This window comes from Lolium rigidum, chromosome 1 (genome assembly GCF_022539505.1).
Source record: "Lolium rigidum isolate FL_2022 chromosome 1, APGP_CSIRO_Lrig_0.1, whole genome shotgun sequence".
Classification (NCBI taxonomy): domain Eukaryota; kingdom Viridiplantae; phylum Streptophyta; class Magnoliopsida; order Poales; family Poaceae; genus Lolium; species Lolium rigidum.
In genome coordinates, this window is record NC_061508.1 from 195399283 (window position 1) to 195418223 (window position 18941).

The 18941-nt window shown below is 41.7% G+C and overlaps 2 protein-coding genes across 2 annotated transcripts; one reads left to right on the forward strand and one right to left on the reverse strand.

Moving 5' to 3' along the window:
- Positions 1-7152: 7152 nt before the first annotated feature.
- On the forward strand, positions 7153-9979 carry LOC124687346 (mitogen-activated protein kinase 2). The gene is made up of 6 exons (XM_047221142.1): positions 7153-7367; positions 7728-7857; positions 8332-8469; positions 8562-8894; positions 9037-9220; positions 9401-9979. Exons 1-6 carry the CDS (start codon positions 7168-7170, stop codon positions 9571-9573), a joined length of 1158 nt encoding a protein of 385 aa, XP_047077098.1. The 5' UTR covers positions 7153-7167; the 3' UTR covers positions 9574-9979.
- An 890-nt stretch (positions 9980-10869) lies between these two features.
- On the reverse strand, positions 10870-16996 carry LOC124682928 (putative methyltransferase C9orf114). Its single transcript, XM_047217529.1, has 10 exons — positions 16711-16996; positions 16413-16622; positions 16260-16326; positions 15665-15723; positions 13560-13638; positions 13008-13126; positions 12808-12887; positions 11822-11891; positions 11425-11502; positions 10870-11343 (listed from the first exon to the last, which is right to left on the reverse strand). The coding sequence occupies exons 1-10, from the start codon at positions 16957-16959 to the stop codon at positions 11287-11289; spliced, it is 1068 nt and encodes a 355-aa protein (XP_047073485.1). The 5' UTR covers positions 16960-16996; the 3' UTR covers positions 10870-11286.
- Positions 16997-18941: the final 1945 nt, after the last annotated feature.

The window sequence follows — 18941 nt, forward strand, 5'->3', positions numbered from 1 at the left end:
CGGAGGTAGTAGTGAGGTAGGGATGTCCTCATCATTTTCTTAGTTGAAGCTCATTCATATACCACTAGTGAAAATTGGAGCCATAGGCTATATATGCTTTTTAAGCAAATATCCTTTGGTATATTTTATGACTTCATTTTGGATATCTAGTCTTATTTATTTTGTTAACCTCTTGTGTGTGCATGTTTCTTTATGGATCATTTTGTCCACTTTAGAAACTTATATACACAAGAGCGTTAATCCATCACCTTGATATCCTTGTTCTTTGCCAACCATCTTCTTATCCTTTTGATTTTAGTGTTATTGGTAAAGAAGATTTATGAGTGCTTGGTTTATTTGTTTTTCTTCATGCACTCATATCTCGTAATTGTTGGACTCAAGTTGTTCTTGATAAGCATATTCTCTTTATCTTAGTTGTGTTCTAAATGATGTATAGGGAGTGAGGATTCCATGTTTGTGCATATTGTATTCAAATGCAAACATTATAAATTATGCACGAACCTTGGGGAGCTTTCTTATTTTATTTAGAGCACTATATCTCTCTTATCATGATATCTTTGTTCGTCCAATTGGATCCTTGATTGCTTGCCTTATTTGTTGAAGCTCACTTCACCATGTTATCTTTATGCAATCTTTGATCCTCAATATAGTTTGACTTCCTTCAAGTATTCATCATTGGATATGTGCACTTGATTCCACTCAAATTATGAGAAGTGCACACTTTGGGGAGGAACTCACATTATATTGGCCTTCTAAATTTTTCACCCATTTTGACAATCGATGCCAATGGGGGAGAAGTTTAGAGGGTTTAAGGGAATGGTTTTATACTTAAGTTTGGTTTGTGCTTAAGTGTTTTGCCTCTCATGCATTCCATATTTATATGTCTTGCATGGTTGTATATATATAGTGGAAACTATCCCAAAGGTTAATCTTGACAATATATGCAATGAATTCATGTTCATCACACGTGCATACATTGTGGGGGAGTTTTCACTATATATATTGGTTCTACTCACATCTCTTGCATTTGTTGTAGTTGTGTGAGTAGAGCCGGTTTTGATATGGGCTAGTAGCTTTGTGTTACTTGACCATATCAAATACAACCTCTTGTATACAACTTATTCTCGGATAAGTTGCGTACTTGTTTCTAATATTCATTATATAAACCCTCTTATTGTGGTTGTCATCAATTACCAAAATGGGGGAGATTGTAAGGGTACATTGCCCCTATGTGTGGTTTTGGTAATTAATGACAACCCCTATGGACTAATGTTTTCATTGAGTTTATATGAAGGAATATTCCATAGGTACTACTTGCTGTCCATGTGTTGGATTCAAGTATGGATGCCATGAAGATAAAAGTATATCTTGTGTATTGGCATCAAGATCATCGATACAAGGGTGAGTTGGGCAAGTTCAAGATGAGCATCTCAAGTGAATCACATACTTGAAGCTTGCCATCCATTTGGTGATAATGGACTAGTGAAGATGTGTATCAATGGAGCTTTCCCATCATAGTGTATGGGGGAGTATTTGTGAGTCTTCACGAAGCAACATTGGTCAAGTGAGGCATTCCGGCTTGAGTGAAGCTTGAAGAGTTATCATCAAGATCAAGCGGAATGCGCAAGGCAAAGGTATGGCCTTTGAAAGGACACGGATGTCGCCTAGAGGGGGGGTGAATAGGCGATTTAAAACTTTTACGAGATGGGCTTAACAAATGCGGAATAAAACTAGCGTTTACTTTGTCAAGCCCAAAGCCTATAAACTATGGTTCACCTATGTGCACCAACAACTTATTCTAAGCAATGGTTCACCTATGTGTACCAACAACTTATGCTAAGCAAGACAAGCAACTTATGTGATAGCACGATATATATATAACTTCAAGCACGATGGCTATCACAAAGTAAAGTGCATAAGTAAAGAGCTCGGGTATAGGAATAACCGAAGTGACGCGGAGACAACGATGTAGCCCGAAGTTCACACTCTTGCGAGTGCTACTCTCCGTTGGAGCGGTGTGGAGGACAAGTCACTCCAAATGCACGAGGGCCACCGTATTCTCCTCGAGAATTCCCACCAAAAGGGATGTCCTCGATCCACTATGGGACCTTAGGAAGGTCACCGAACCCGCACAAAGCTTGGGGCTATCTCCACAACTTAATTGGAGGCTCCCAACAAATTGCCACAAAGGCCTTGCCCTTGAAGATTCTCCACAACTTAATTGGAGTCCCCAAGAACACCACAAAGATGCCACAAAGGCTTTGCCCTTGAAGATTCTCCACAACTTAATTGGAGTCCCCAAGAACACCACAAAGATGCCACAAAGGCCTTGCCCTTGAAGATTCTCCACAACTTAATTGGAGTCCCCAAGAACACCACTAAGATGCCACAAAGGCCTAGAATCCGTCTAGGGTTCCAAGAACCCAAGAGTAACAACCTTCTTGCTTTCACCTCCACGAATCACCGTGGAGAACTCAAACCGATGCACCAAATGCAATGGCAAGAACACCACAAAGATGCTCAAGTCCTTCTCTCTCAAATTCCAACAAAGCTACAAAAGCTATTGGGGGAATAAGAGAGGAAGAACAAATGAATTCACAAAGAACACCAAGATCAAGATCTAGAGAGTTCCACTCACAAAGAGATGGATTTGATTGGTAGAAATGTAGATCTAGATCTCCTCTCTCTTTTCCCTCAAGAATATGCAAGAATCATGGGAGGAATCAAGAACTAGGGCAAGCTTTGAAGTACAACAATGGAGGGAGAGAGAGAAAGTGAACCAACCAACCCAAGGAGGAAGAAGGGGGTCTTAATTATATACCCCTCCCAACGAAATATGACCGTTTGGGACCTCCCAGGCCGGAAAATCCGCCCCCGGGCCGGATTATCCGCCCCCCGAAATCGCCCCTGGCTCGGGCCGGATATTTGGCCGGATATTGTCCCAGTTTTGGTCATTCGGGCCGGATTATCCGCCCCCGAAAACTGCAGAAACACCAAAACTAAAACGGGCATAACTTTAGCATCCGGACTCCGATTTTGATGATCTTGGGCTTGTTTTGAAGCTAGGAACAAGCTCTACAAGATCATGCAGGAAACCATCATAGTCCAACAAGGGAGGATAGAAACAAATGATGAAAGGTTTGACCTATCTAAAAAGACATACCGGTAAAACCTCCAATCTCGAAAATGCAACAAGTTGCCCATGCAAAAACCATTCTCAATGAACTAGAGCTTGTCATGAGAATAAGCACAAGCTCTAAAACATCACATGGATAAGATCCAAATAAAACCAAGAAAGATGATGAACCAAACTCGAAAACGCAACAAGTGATCTATGCGAAATCCGTTTTCGATGAACTAGAGCTTGTCATGAGAATAAGCACAAGCTCTAAAACATCACATGGATAAGGTCCAAATAACAACCAAGAAAGATGATGCAAGGATGCAAAGGTTTGAGCTCTCTCCGAACGATACGATCGAGTTACTCACTCGAGAGCCCTCTTGATAGTACGACAACTAAACTATAAACCGGTCTCCAACTACACTATGAGACCGGTGAGAAAGAAACTCTATCAAGAGCAAACCTTATACTTGCGCATTCCACTTGAGCTTGATGACGACGATCTTGACCTCAACAAGATGGAACGCCTTTCTTGCTTGTGCTTGCTTGACGAAGTCTTGTGGATTGCTCCCCCATAAACCACCATGGGAGAGCTTCTTCTTCGGCGCATCTTCACATAACCATGACCACCATGTGGATTGCTCCCCCATAATCCACCATGGGAGAGCTTCTTCTTCGGCGCATCTTCACATATCCATGATCACCATATGGATGGCAAGACTCAAGCAAAGGATCTCTTCGAGATGGCTCATCTTGAACTTGCACATCATTTCTTCATTCTTCATCATGTTGATGTCTTGAAGTAACTCTAGGGCTCACTTCATCTTCATCTTCAAGACATACTTGACATTCATCTTCATCTTCAAGACATACTTGACATTGATATCCTTCATCAAATTCTTCTTATTGCAACCTTGAAGCCAACATATGGTTCAAGAATTGCCTATGGACAACTCCTACAAATATAACTCAATGCAAACATTAGTCCATAGGGATTGTCATTAATTACCAAAACCACACATGGGGGCTCCATGCACTTTCAGCCTTGCTAGGTTTTCCTTTTACCGGTCTCAAGGTGGATGTTGGGAGACCGGATTATAGGATAGATAGCCGCACTATTAAGAGGGGCTTTCGGTTGAGTAACTTGATCACATCGTCCTAGGGAGCTCAATCCTTTGCATACTTTGCATATCCTTATTGCTTCTTGGTGTTTCTCTATGTGAGGTTCTTGAGCTTGTTGCTAGCTTTACAACAAGCCCAAGTTCATCGAAAACGGAGTTCGCATGCATCTTCTATTGCGTTTTCGAGGTTGGGTGATTTTACCTAGTTATTCATGATATAAGGTTCTACCCTTTTATATTCATGATAAAATCCCCTCCTACAGTTTCTTGAGTTTGGACTTTCTATTGGATGGCATTTGTTATTATCTTTCCAACGGAATTTGTTTCATGTCAATCGGAGTTCGGGAGCAATAGTTATTAAAGAAAAGATAAAAGAATAAAAAGAAAAAGAGAAAAGGGGAGGGTGCCGGCCGGCCGACCGGGCCAGCCACCGGCCCACCCGGTCCGCGACCGGGTCCGGCGCCGGTGCCATCCGGGCCGCCTCCCGGGGCCTTTTGGCCCAAGTCCGGTCGCAGGCCCGGTCCGTGACCGGCCTGCCCGGCACAGGCCCCGGTCCGACCGGGGGCCTCGCCGGCCTGCTGACCGGCTGGGCGACTTTTTTAACTCGTTTTTGAGCCGATTTTCACCTGGTTTTTTCCCCAACGGTTATTTTTCTCCCTAGACTATAAATAGCCCTTCTTCCACCTTGAGCAATGACTTCTTCCCCTTTCTCTCACCTCCATTGTTGCATTTGAAGAAGTTGCTCTCTCCCTTGATTCCTCCAACCATTCTTGCTCATATTTGAGGATTTGAGAGAGGAGATCTAGATCTACACTTCCACCAAACCATTTCTTCTCTAAGTGAGGGAATCTCTTGGGATCTAGATCTTGGAGTCTTTAGTTGACTTTCCCCCTTGTTCTTCCTCTCCAATCTCATCCTAGCATTCGTTGCTTTGGTGGGATTTGAGTGTGAAGGACTTGAACACCTCCGGTGTTCTTTCTTTGCATCATTGCATAGTGTTGAGCTCTCCACCACGATTTGTTCGAGTGAGAGACCGTGAGCTTGTTACTCTTGGAGGGTGACCTCCTAGTTGGCTTGGTTGGTGTCCCGGTGATCTCTTCGTGGAAGATTGTGAAGGGGCCCGGGCTTCTCCTTCGTGGAGCTTGTGAAGTGGTTGTGGAGCTTGCCATCTCCGGAGCGGAGGAAAAGCTAACCATAAGGAAAGGGCCATTATCCTTCGTGGATGTGGTTCGGAGAATAGGGTGAGCCTTCGTGGCGCGGGGAATCCCTCGTGGGACCTCCACTCCTCCAAACGTGACGTACCTTGTTGCAAAGCAAGGGAACACGGGAATACATCCTCGTCTCAACGTGCCTCGGTTATTTCTATACCCGAGCTCTCTTTCCTTGTGATAGTCATCGTGCTTGAAGTACATATATCTTGCTATCACTTGTGCTACATATATCTTGTGCCTATCTTGCTTAGCTCTAGTTGCCATTGTCACACTTAGTTGAGCTTAGCATATTTAGGGTTTGTGCTTGTAAACTAAACATTAGTTTAATTCCGCATTCTTACAAGACAAATCCGCAAGAGTTTGTAATTGCCTATTCACCCCCCCTCTAGGCGACATCTCGATCTTTCAGATCTGATTGTGGAACCTTTCTGCTTAATTAGTTTACACATGGGTTTTCCTTAGTAGTTTGAGGTTGTGCTGGATACACATTGCCAAGACTAATATGTAAGGAGATTGATGACTAATTTCTACTTGTCATGTGCATGGAGATCATATCCAACTTAGAGCATCTCGTTTCACTCAAAATTTGGGTTGGGTACTTAAAATGGCTAGAGAGAGAGAGAGGGGATATGAGTAGCTACAAAATTTCCTACTCCAACAGCTTACTCAAAAACTGGTTGATAAAAGTGGACCGCACATGGGACCCACTTGTCAGTCAGTATTATTTCCCCCCTCACCTACGTGGGACCACTGGGACAGGGGCCTCTTATATATATACACACCACTCCACTTTATAAAAAAAACAAGAAATCCACTAACGTTCCATCTAATTAATCTAAATTTGAGATCTGCAAAGTAACATCAAATTCTACAATCTGATATTTGTTGGTCACTAATGAGGGATAGACAAGGTGTCTACAAGATCATGTGTACTTGATTTCACTACATTCCATCTATGTAACATAAATGCATGTTCCACATATTGGTTTTACCAAGAGCGACCAGGTCGAAAAAAATAGAAATTCACTAAATTTCATTTAGCTATGATAAGCTCAGAATCTTCAACACAAATTAAATTTCAACATCCATTTTTCGGTAATCACATCAACTAGGAATTCACTAGATTCCATCTATTTAAGACAAATACAAAATTTTCAACACAAATTCATATGATATCCCGGGTAACCTCCACCATGAATTCTCAAATGAGACAGATTACACGTGATTTTTGAGAGCTAATTAGAAAATCAAAATATTCAAGTCAAATTTAAATTTATCCCATGGAGAGGTGTCATCGCATCAATCCAAAAAAAAATGTAACTGTTCAATAGTAAAAGAAATCAAGGATAGCAACCACTACAGCTGATAAGCAAACCACCTGCCTAGGCAGGCAGAAGCTGCACTCGCAGCCATGCACCAAGGGAAGGGGAGGGCTTTGGCGGAAGAGAAAAAGGAGACGGGAATGGTCTCGAGCAGCAACCAACTCCTCGCCGGATCACGGGCATTTTCCCTCCAAAAAGCTCCTCTTCCTCCTTTTCGCCTTTCCCCCAACGCTCTCCCCGCCTTATCTCCTCGCTCCTCCATCCATCTAATCGAGCTAGCAATCTCTCTCTCTCTCTCTTTCTTTCTCTGCCAGGGCGTGCGTTTCTTTTGTTCTTTCTTGGCTAGCTCCTCGATCGAGGTGTTCGTTCGTGCGCGGGCGGGTGGCGGGTCGATGCGCATGGAGGGCGGAGCAGCAGGGGGAGGAGGCCACGGCGGCGGCCATGGCCTCGGCGGCGAGGCGCAGATCAAGGGCACGCTGACCCAGGGTGGCAGGTACGTGCAGTACAACGTCTACGGCAATCTCTTCGAGGTCTCCGCCAAGTACGTGCCGCCCATCCGCCCCGTCGGCCGCGGCGCCTGCGGCATCATCTGGTACGTATGCTATGCGCTGCGCATCTGCTTGCATGTATATATATAGTACCCTGCCTATGTATCTGGAATATTGCATCGCTCGATCAACTATAGTTGCGATCCTGTTGCAAATCCACTGTACGACTGGAAGTAAGTTTACGTACACCAGATCAGAGCAACGAACTTATCATAGCCAAAAGTATTACGTACTAACCATGAGGATTTCTCTTATGAACCGGTACTAGTTAATTGTATTTCAGACGGCAACACGAAGGACAAGTGTGTGTGTGTGTGTGTGTGGCTCCCTGTTTAGGACAAGTGTGTGCGTAGTTGATTTTGAATCCGTGGTGACAAATTCTGTTCTGTGTTCTTGTTCTTCAGTGCTGCTGTCAATGCGCAGACCCGCGAGGAGGTCGCTATCAAGAAGATCGGTAATGCGTTCGACAACCAGATCGACGCCAAACGCACTTTGAGAGAAGTAAAGCTGCTTCGGCACATGAATCATGAGAATGTGAGCCATCTTTCCTTCACTATCATGTGCCTTTTTATGGTAAACCTGTGTGGTTCACATGCTCACACATAAATTGTTCTGTGGTTTCTGTTTGACCATGGTTAACTCTGTAGTTTATAGCAAAGGTAAGCCGTCCTGAGGAGTCTGCCGGAAATTCTGGTGATTTTCTTTCAAAGCCAGAATTGTCTGTAATTCTTTAGTTACTTGCTATTTTATCAAATATTTTGTTTAGTTACACGTTACGATATGTGTGACAAAAGATGAAGTTCTGTACTTATGCCACTGTGTTTAAACTATCTGGCGTCATAAATCTCTGTGATGTTGATTTAACTCCACCTAATTATTTTTAATGGAGCATCTGCATGTGCATCCATTGATGCATGCAACCACTATTCCTCCCATGATATGGAAAATCTGTTGTTGATCCTGAATTTGCTGTTATGATCATGACATACATAATCTGACCTTTGACAGGTGATTTCGATAAAGGACATCATACGTCCACCAAGGCGGGAGAACTTCAATGATGTTTACATTGTTTACGAGCTCATGGACACTGATCTTCACCACCTTCTAAGATCGAACCAGCCACTCACAGATGATCACTGTCAGGTACTTTGTTCTTTCCATCATCTTGTCAGCATCAGCTCAAACATTTCACAGTTGATTAGATTTCCTCTCACCTTCACATTTTTCTGAAACAGTATTTTCTCTACCAAGTGCTCCGAGGACTGAAGTACGTGCATTCAGCAAATGTCTTGCACCGAGACCTCAGGCCGAGCAACCTGCTGCTCAATGCAAAATGTGACCTCAAGATCGGGGACTTTGGACTGGCAAGGACCACCACTGAGACTGACTTCATGATGGAGTATGTTGTTACTCGGTGGTACAGGGCGCCGGAGCTCCTGCTCAATTGCTCAGAGTACACCGCAGCAATTGATATCTGGTCAGTGGGCTGCATCCTCGGTGAAATTGCTACAAGAGAGCCATTGTTTCCTGGGAAGGATTATGTTCATCAGCTGAGGCTAATTACTGAGGTATGGTCACCCCTACGCAACTCAAGACTTGGTTTTTCTTTTCTGTTTCTTTCATCTTCTTATTTTTGCATGTTGTCCTATCTAATTTTTGCCTAAAAGTCAGAGACGCTGATAATGTCCATGCTTCATTCTTGATCCAAAGCTGATAGGCTCACCAGACGACACAAGCCTTGGGTTTCTTCGGAGCGATAATGCCCGCAGATATGTGAGGTCTCTTCCTCAATACCCCAAGCAACAATTCGGTTCACGGTTCCCCAATATGTCCAGTGGTGCCATGGATTTGCTTGAGAGGATGCTTGTGTTTGATCCCAGCAAGAGGATTACTGGTAACATTGCAGCTTCAGATGATCTTGCTTGATTGCAAAATGACAAATTTATCAATATGAGCCGCGTTCAAAATCATTAAAACTAAGTCGAATTGACACTTCTAAGAATAATTAAACCTTTCATGTGGAACGTTCTCCTGACAGATGCTAACCTTCATCTTTTTTTCTGTGGCACTGCAGTTGATGAGGCTCTCTGTCATCCGTACTTAGCATCGCTTCATGAGATAAATGATGAACCTGTCTGCCCAGCACCTTTCAGCTTCGACTTCGAGCAGCCATCGTTTACCGAGGAAGATATCAAAGAACTCATTTGGAGGGAGGCTCTCAAATTCAACCCTGAACCGATTCACTAAGCAGTTCCCAATGTAGAGAAGGAAGCAAATCCAACTGGCAAAACTAGCAGTTCTGTGGGGAAATACATGAGCCAACAGCACGATGCTTCAGAGTGATCACTGATCACATCTCAGAATCTCATCTTGCGGCTTGTCGATGGCACCATGACATCAAAAAATCTGGACTCTTATGAAAGACGAACGCTTGATCAATAATTTGTTAGCCAAGAAAAAGTGGGGACTTTATTTGTATCTTGTTAGGTTGTACCTATCCCCTTTTGCTGTATGCTTAACAAGACCTGAGCTATGGACTATGGTACTACAGTGTCTGGACACTCTTCAGTCATCAGTTCTGTTCACCATCAAACGGCTGCTACTTATTATTATTATGCTGTAAAGTGTAAATGAACATATAATTGTTTGATAAGTGCCACCGCTCGCAGGCCTCTTCATTGTTGCCTAAAACTGACTTTTCTTCAGGAAATCGCACAATCAGTTTTTCAATTACAACATGAATTTTGCAGATATAGTGATACTTGGTCTTCTTACACGAAAATTTGCAGCTCCACTGATGTGTAATTCTTTCCCGATTGCCCTATAATTCCAAAACTAAAAGAGTTGTCCACGACTAAGCTCCAAAATGAGTTTAATTGTCTTGTCCAGTTATGAGTGGTTGAAAACAAAGCGTCGCTCTGCTCGTTTTTGGGCAGGTGTGGGATTGCGCGAAGCCAAATCCACCTCGGCATTCGAAGTCATTGAGAGAAGCAAACCAGGCCTCAAGTGTAGTTTTTCTGATCCGTATCCAAAACAAAGTTGCCAACGGCTACTGTTGCTAAGCTCTAAGCGATTTTGGTCTCTCTTGTTCATTTATGAAAATAGAACTTGGTTGGATGAAAAATCACAGAAATCTCATTACCCTATTTGTGGAACATAACTAGGAATATCAAACATTAGTGGCTGATTTCATGAGCACAGGGCCGCTAGACGTCTATGCTAGAAGGCGCCAAAATTAGTTGCATATGTCAAGGATACCCACGCACAGCAACGCCTCACCTAGATTTGACGGTGTTAGCTCTTCAAAGCCATATTTAAGGTGCCAATTATTTGATTTTGTAGTTATTATTATGGGACCAAACTATCATGATAGATTAGCAATCATGATTTGTATTAAAATTTTGAAGTTTTTATCTATAAACTTTGTCAAATTTGAACTCGTTTGACTGCCACCAAATAAATGATAATGTATGCATGTAAGAATGGAGTACGGTTCAGAGACTGACCACTGAAAACAATCCAATGTGCATGTTAGACAAGACATGACGACTCAACATTCCATGTCCATTTCAAGCGTTAAAAGCAGTCCTACAAACAACAATCTTCGTAAAACTATGGTGATAATACAGCCCAAGCAGGAAACTTAGATGGACCAAAATGGGAAACTACAAATCTTCCCCCTTCCGGTGAAATGGCTAAGGTAAGTTTTCCCTATAAAGTTTTGGTCAATGTTGTTGAAACAAAAAGTTTCGGTCAATGCAGCGCCCAACAAGGAGTACAAAGATGTTCTTTAGAGCTAACAAATTCTCCGTTGGATGATTCAATGTCGCATATGCGCATGGGTTAACAGATTCAGTGAACAAACTCCGCCAATGCCACTCAAATTCCCTAGCACACAAGCTTCCCTTCCATAAGAGCCACGTTGGATCTGCAGATGTCTGTATACAACCTTCTAATTTGCTATCCTGCTCGCCTAATGGGGTCTTGGAAGTATTGAAGGGATATGAGAAGTGCCTCCTGAAAATGTTTGCTAGCTCTGTCAGCACAACAAATGCCATACATACAGAATAACTTTACAAGCTCTCAAGAGGCACATACCTCTGTCCTTATTGTTCTGCTACCTTGGTTCGGGCAAGTATTCAAATAAGATGTGAATACATCTTTCGCACCTTTGCCCTGTCAGAAGAATATGTGACTTCCATAGTAAGAACATCAACAGTAAGACACAAATCAATAATTATGGCACCATCTCCACATACAGACAAAGCTTTCAGCTACCGAATCATCTCACATCCTCATCTAAATCGAACAGAGACATTTTTAGTATCTTTCTTCAATCTTACAAGATAATTACAGGCTGTGTAATTCCTAACTATAATACAAGTGATCAGGTAGCACAATATGATAGGATAAAAAAGCAACAAAATTATGGTGACAAGAGAAAACATCAGAAATTCGGAATGCATATAGGAAACTGTAATATATGCAGCCATACCTTCAGATTTATGTCTTCTTCGATGCTCTCTTCCAGACCAGCCAGCCCACCAAACGCAATTAAAAGATGCCTGTGCAATCAAGAGCACATAACTGAGCACATAGACTCCCACAATAATGGATTCGTAGATTTTTCTAGTTCTAAGCATAAAAAAAGTAGGTTTCAAATATGAAAATCGTATGAGCACAACAGATCTTGGGAACTAATACAGAAAAAAATCCTTGAGTTTTGATTGTTTCAAATTAACATATCATAGGAACTGTTATATACCCTATTTGATAGCAAGTTGTGCAAGTAGGGGTGCTTAGGGAGTGAACCAGACTCTCTAAAAATCAAAGAGGACGTTGTTTGCTCTACAGGCTAGTAACTGTGGGTTTACCGAACACTGGGTACTAACCACGAGTCAAAAGGTTTTACTAACATGTATTAGTTCATTATTATTCCAAGTGAATGCTCATCAACCTATTGCCTTGTGTAAAATGTTTTGTCTGCTCATGAACTCATGCAGCCAAAAAAAAGGGGCGCTGCTGCTTTGCTCAAGAAGAATCCAGTCACAGGTAGGAGTTGGGACTTCAGGTACATAAGAGGTGCACATGTTGTTAAGCAAACTTGTGCTTTCTTAAACTTCTGCCTAATTCAAAAAGGGCATAACCAGTGCTGAAAGCTCCCACACATTGTGGGGTCTGGGGAAGGGTATTTCTAGGCAGCCTTTCCCTTGCTTTTTTTTATTATGCAAGGAGGTTGATTCAAACCTGCCAGATAATTCAATTTAAATAAAGATGAAACTGTGTGTCATTTTATTCTTTAACTGTATAGTTTATGCCTCTTCCAGTTATAGCTGAAAATTCTAATGAATTGGCAAGAAATGTTGTTCATAAGTTCTAACACTGTATCATCTAGAAAGAAGAAATTTACACATTCAGATGGCCAAATCTGATTTTTTTTTCCCTTGGGAAGTTGGTTGAAGAGGTATGCAGATGGTATACCTAAATGAAGGCAAGATGAACTCAGATGAAATAATGGTTTCGCCATGCTCTGAAGTGCCAATGATATGATCATATCCTTCCTACAAGTGATGAAAATAGTAACATTATGATAACTCAAATATTTCTGTACAACATATGGTTGAGCTCATAACAATTAAGAAGGCTTCACATTTGCATTGTAACAGCCTTACAAGCAGTACCTTGTATGGTGAACCGTCGATAACACCAGTCAAATTTGAAGCGTAGCGGACTTTGTAGCCCCAATATGATCCCATTTCTTCGCTGGGTGAGGATGGCGGAACGACTTTCCTGACACAATCTAGATGCACGTCGAGAAGTTACAATCAAATAGCAAATTATCATAAGTACAGTTCAAGTTACTAAGACAGAACTAGATTAGGACAGAGAAATGGAGTCTAGCTTAAATATATAAATTTGATAACTGAAAACTCAAGAAGCTGTGGCTCTCCAATATATATATATGTGATTTTTTGGGGTAAATAACTAAGCTTATAGTGATCCCCTGGAATGAGACTGACCTAAAACTGGAATCGTGGTGGACTGGAAATGAAAGGATTTTTTTTCCTGATATTCGTAGTATTGAACTACAAGGTGTGAATCACTACCAAGAGTACTTAACAGAATATCTATATTACACAGAAGATTCCTGAATTCAACAAATAATAAAGAACTTTTACATGGAACATCAGCATAACCATGTTTATTGCCTGGAACAAATGATGGTGATTTACCTGTTGTAATGTCCCTGTTGGTTCCCATGGCTACAGTTACTCTTTTCCCTGGTTCTAGGATTTGCTCAACCAAAACATTCTGCAAAATTACGAAAACTGCAATTAATTCCAAGTCCATAAGATGAAGATGGCCATATATCTATATAAAGGAAGGTTAAGTGTAGATGGGATGATATACATGGTATTAGTCTAATATTTTTAATCAATCAAGGGTTGTCCAAAGGTGTGTAAAAAACAATCAAAACTCAATAAATTATCAAAGTACAACTTTGGGTTCTCCACCTAAGTGGGCTTGCCACAGCTCTGCCATCCCCACTGTGACAAGACTCCCTGGAGAATTGGTGGCTGGCTATGCACAAGAGCAGCAAATGCGCAAAAGGAATATTTTGACTCCATGGTTGCCATCAAAGTTTGGTCCATTTGGCAGGACCGTAACAGCAGGGTATTCCAGGGGGTGAGCAAGGACTTCCAGTATGTAGCAAATGACATTAAGACAGGCAGAGCGGTAGCGGCAGGCTTTCGACCACTGTTTGTGTGAACTGCCACGAGTAGCTAGTGTATGCATGTTACCTGTGTTGTGCGGTGTATTATCTTTGATCCCGGCCACTTGCTACCCAAATCTAGTCTATCTAACTGCTTCTCTTCTTAATGACAGAAGATGTGCAAATACCTATTTGCCCATTACCTAAAGAGTGAATTCCACTTTTTACCCTCTTGTTATGCATTTGTATCACTAATTACCCAGTCAAGTGAAAATCCATGTAGATTACCCCTTTTAGAAGCCTTGGACCCTTGTTTTCTCATGTGTGTCCATTGGGCAAGGTGTCATGGGATGGTCAGGGTCCAAAAATATTAAGACGACGAAGTGGAATGGAACATATGGATAAAATAAGTCTGGACATAATCACCCATGACGCCCTCCAATATTTACACATTTTATTGCACCACATCGACATATCACGTTTGTCCTATCTAACAATAACAAGCAAAATGCTAAAATGGGGTTAAATGGTGTTCAAAGTCTCATAAATGGAATATTTTGGTAAAAGTTCCACTAAATAGGGTAATATGTGTCACAAATGCACACCTACAGGGTAAAAAGTGAAATTTGCTCTTATGATCTTATCTAAAGAAACAATACTCCCTCCGTTCCAAATTAGCCGATGCAGCTTTTTCCAAAATGAGCGAACCTACACCCTGAAACACGTCTAGATATATGTATATCTCGATCAAATCTGAACAAAGCTACGTCAACTAATTTGGAACAGAGGGAGTAGCATCTATAGCTTGAGGGCAAATTGAGTGCTGTTATAAACCTAAACTTTATATTAAACATAACCCAGTTCCTAGAAATGATGATTTGGAATAGAACCTGTATTTTAATTATTCTTGTGATCTCATCACCCTTTTCAACCCCTAAAATAGTACTCCCCTGTCCCAAAATGGATGTCGCTGATTTGTCTAAATTTGGATGTAACTATACACTAAGATATCCTTTTCGGGACGGAGGGAGTACATAAATCGAACCATTCACAATATCACATAATATGCAAACCTAAAGGTAAACCCTAAAATAGTACATAAATCAAACTTCTCAAAATATCACATTATAGCAAAGCACAGAGATCTATTTTATTTTAACTTTAACAGCCCCAGCACATAACATTGGATTCGCCACTGAATGTACAAATTACCATAACATGTTTGGCCATTTGTAAATGTAAATTAATTCAGAAGCATCCGTACGTAGAAAGAGATAAATGATTTCATGGAGAAAACAGGTAAAAAAAAAAACAACCTAAATGTGCTTGCTTGTAAGCAAATACGCTTTGCCTCAATCTCAATCCGGTTGCTTGCTGGCATGAATTATTACTCTTGAATGGACATAATAATATATTTATGAATGTCTACCTGCTTAGTTCTTTCAAATGACTTGCAAAAATTGGATATTTGCTACAATGGTAAACATCGTTTAACTCTAACCACACACCCAAGAGTTACACACTTACATGAACCATAACTCATCAGAATTTAACTTCAACAAAACTCTTCTCCAAAACATGAGCAGGAGAACAAAATACTCATATTAACATCACCATACATACCTTACTTAGCCCAACATCAACCTGTGTGCCCTTTGAACGATCCCCGCCCAATGTTACACCTGTCTAAATTAAGTATACTGTAAGCATCATGTTGAATCATACATGTGGAACATGAGATGTAACAGGGACCTCACCCAATACAACATAGTTGACCATAACAGAGTTAAGAGATTAAAAAAAAAACATCTTGAAGAATATGACACATACATATAGCATGTAAGCAATTGACTGATATCTGATACACATTGAACCATATATAGTCAAGTATCATCGAGAGTTCAAGCAGCCCTTAAAAAATGCAGCAACAAAATCCAAAAGAAGTATTCCCTGAACAACATGACTGATAGAGTTTGAAATGCAAGAAGTAATAATCGAACACTGGAACAAAGTTGTCCAAGTATAAATGAAAAAAAAAACAAGTACAAGCGTTACACCCTAATAATATATGAAATGATTTTTTTGGTCTTATATCACAAGACCCACTATTAAGAATCCATGACAAGCTGCCAACTTCAAGTTTAGATGTTGAAGTACTCTTCAAATCAAATGAAACAACAAAAACCAGGAGCAATGACACGACAAGAGAGATCAGCACCTTCACGAAATTCAGACCACTCATGCTTGCGCACATGGTGTGGCGCATCCAGCGGCGGAAGCAACCCCTGCATACCAGAAGCATCAAAACGAAATTAGCACATTATCTAAAAGAACCCACATATCAGGCAACCACCTTCTTCAAATCTCTCACCACATATTTGAAGTTCTTGTGCATTGGGAAGAGCCTGCGGCGCAGGTACTGCGGTGTCTCCAAATACTCCAGTATGCGAATAAGAAACCGTGCACCGCTCTCCTCTTCATCTTCGGCGCCACCGCCGTTCTCCTCCGGCAGGCTGCTGTCGAAGACAACGATCTCGTCGATACGGAATACGGCCGCCGCGCGGGCTATCTGACCGGCCAGCTGAAATAGGAGAGGTGCGCGCCGCTCTTATAAGCACCGGTGATGTAGGAAATGCAGTGGGGAAGGCAATAGGAGATGGGGTACTGACGAGGGTGGCGAGCTCGAGGGACTGGGCGTTGTCGATGATGGAGCCAGCGATGGCGATGCTCACCGTCGGCTTCCGTTTCGGGTCCCCCTTCTCCGACGTATGCTTCTTCTTCTTCTTCTTGTGGACGGCTTCGTCCTCGGGCTCGCCGCCGTGGTGCTCCGTGGTGTCTTTGCGCTTCGTTTTATTTTCCTTTTTGTCCTTGTGTCGGGACTTCTTGCCAGCAGCTGCCTCAGCGCCTGCCGGATTCATGGCGGCGGCGGCGGAGATCGACCGGGATTGATTTGTGGGGCTTGGGGCTGGGAACGGGAACGGGCTTGGGCAGAGGGTTTTGGTACTCGTGGTTTTCTCTTTTCTGGTTGAGATAGGCTCTCGTGCGAAGGAGACAAAGGTTTCCATTTGTATGGCCCACAGCGCTCATATGCGGGCCGGTTTTGTTCCGGCCCACTGCCAGGTATAGTTTTTTTATGATCTCAAAAATATATTTGGTTAATAAAATTGATATAATAATCAGTTTAATAAGGAGGTGGTGTTTTGGCTCGTAGGTACATATACACCTATTTAAAAAAACAAATTTAAAAATGTCAAAAAAAATCTGAAAATCCTGACATTCTATATTCGTATGCAAGTATTCGTAGGAAAACAACATTTTATGTGGTATGTATAAAAAGACAAAAAAAATGTTATGTAGGTAGTTGTTGTTGGGGCATCAAAGTTTATCTTTTTTACATGAGACACAAAAATTATTCTTTTTTCCTGAAAACTTGTGTGCGAACGTAGAATGTCTAGATATACATAAAAAAATTATTCTACAATTTTTTGACACTTTAAAATGTATTTTCACACAACGCACCGAGTTGGATTTCCCGTTTAATAAAAACTGAGAAACATAGTACATACATACATACATACATACACTTCCTCCTAGTTTAGCGAAGCCACCACAAGCATCTTACTATCAACGGGAACATCGCTTCTCGTTGAACTAAAATTCCGCTTCTCGTTGAACTAAAATTCCGCCTTACGGGACACCAAAGCGTCAAACCTGAATTTTGATCCTTGATAGGCTAGGACAAGCTTCATTGAAAATGCTGAATAGGCCAGAAGAAGACTACATATTTTTTATTTGACGGCCCAATTAACTCTCTTGCGTCAGTATTTTGGGTTGGCCTGGGCGGGCCATGGGACACGATGACAATGCAAGTAAACAGCCAGCATTGGATCCAGCCATTCAGTGATGCGGAAAAAAATTCAGTCCGGCTTTGCCAGCAAGACAGGCGTGGGGGAACGAGATTCTTTGAGTGCTAACCAAAATATTTGCAGCAATGGTAGTTACCAACGTCAGAGTTCTTGCGATGTGAACTGGGAGCTCGGGGTTCCAAGATACGGGGTCTATTTCAGAGCGAAGAGGTGATTAAGAAGATGATCGAGATCAGGAATTCATCCTATGAAGATGCTAAGTTTATTCATGAAATTTAGATAATCAAATTCTGAAGCACATGCGTTAACGGAAGCAACAGCATCCGTCTGTCAGTTGGTCGCCATTGTTGGCTGCTTGGCCCCCCAGACTCTTGTATCCCCCTATGGCCTATTAAGGCCGGAGTTCTCAAAAAAATGGAATGTTCAACAGATATACAAATCTAGATACACCACAGTACGCTTTTAATACCCAATGACGCCTATAATCACTACATCTGACGCCTATAATCACTACATCTGAATCAAAGCTTTGCAATGCCCACCCTTTTCCTGGCAGGACTAACAAGAATGATTCAGAGCTAGATGATCGTGTGCGCTCAAAAACCATTTAGAGCAACACCGCATGCTTGCAGTGTTCCCAAAAAACACCATCATGGACTCACTGCTCCGTTTGAACACTGTCCATTGCAGCAGCAAAAAGAACACCACGCGTGCATGCAAGTACGATACGGTGGATAAAATTGCAGCACTTGTAGAAAATCGGTTAAGCATCAGAAGTGCAGATGGATATCTTTCAAAAACACGAGGACTTCCCTTCAATAAAAAAAAACAGTTAAGCATCAGCAACACAAAGTAGCTTCAAAACAAAATCTGCAATTGTGTTGCTAACTCGAACTGCAGTGCAGCATCGCAACTTTATGCAGCACATCAAGTTGGGAGTCACTGTAAAGTACCCAATTTGAAATAATTTGCAGCCTAATGCACAGAGATATCTTGTGTGGAATTTATCAACTTGAAATGTTCACACTTATAAG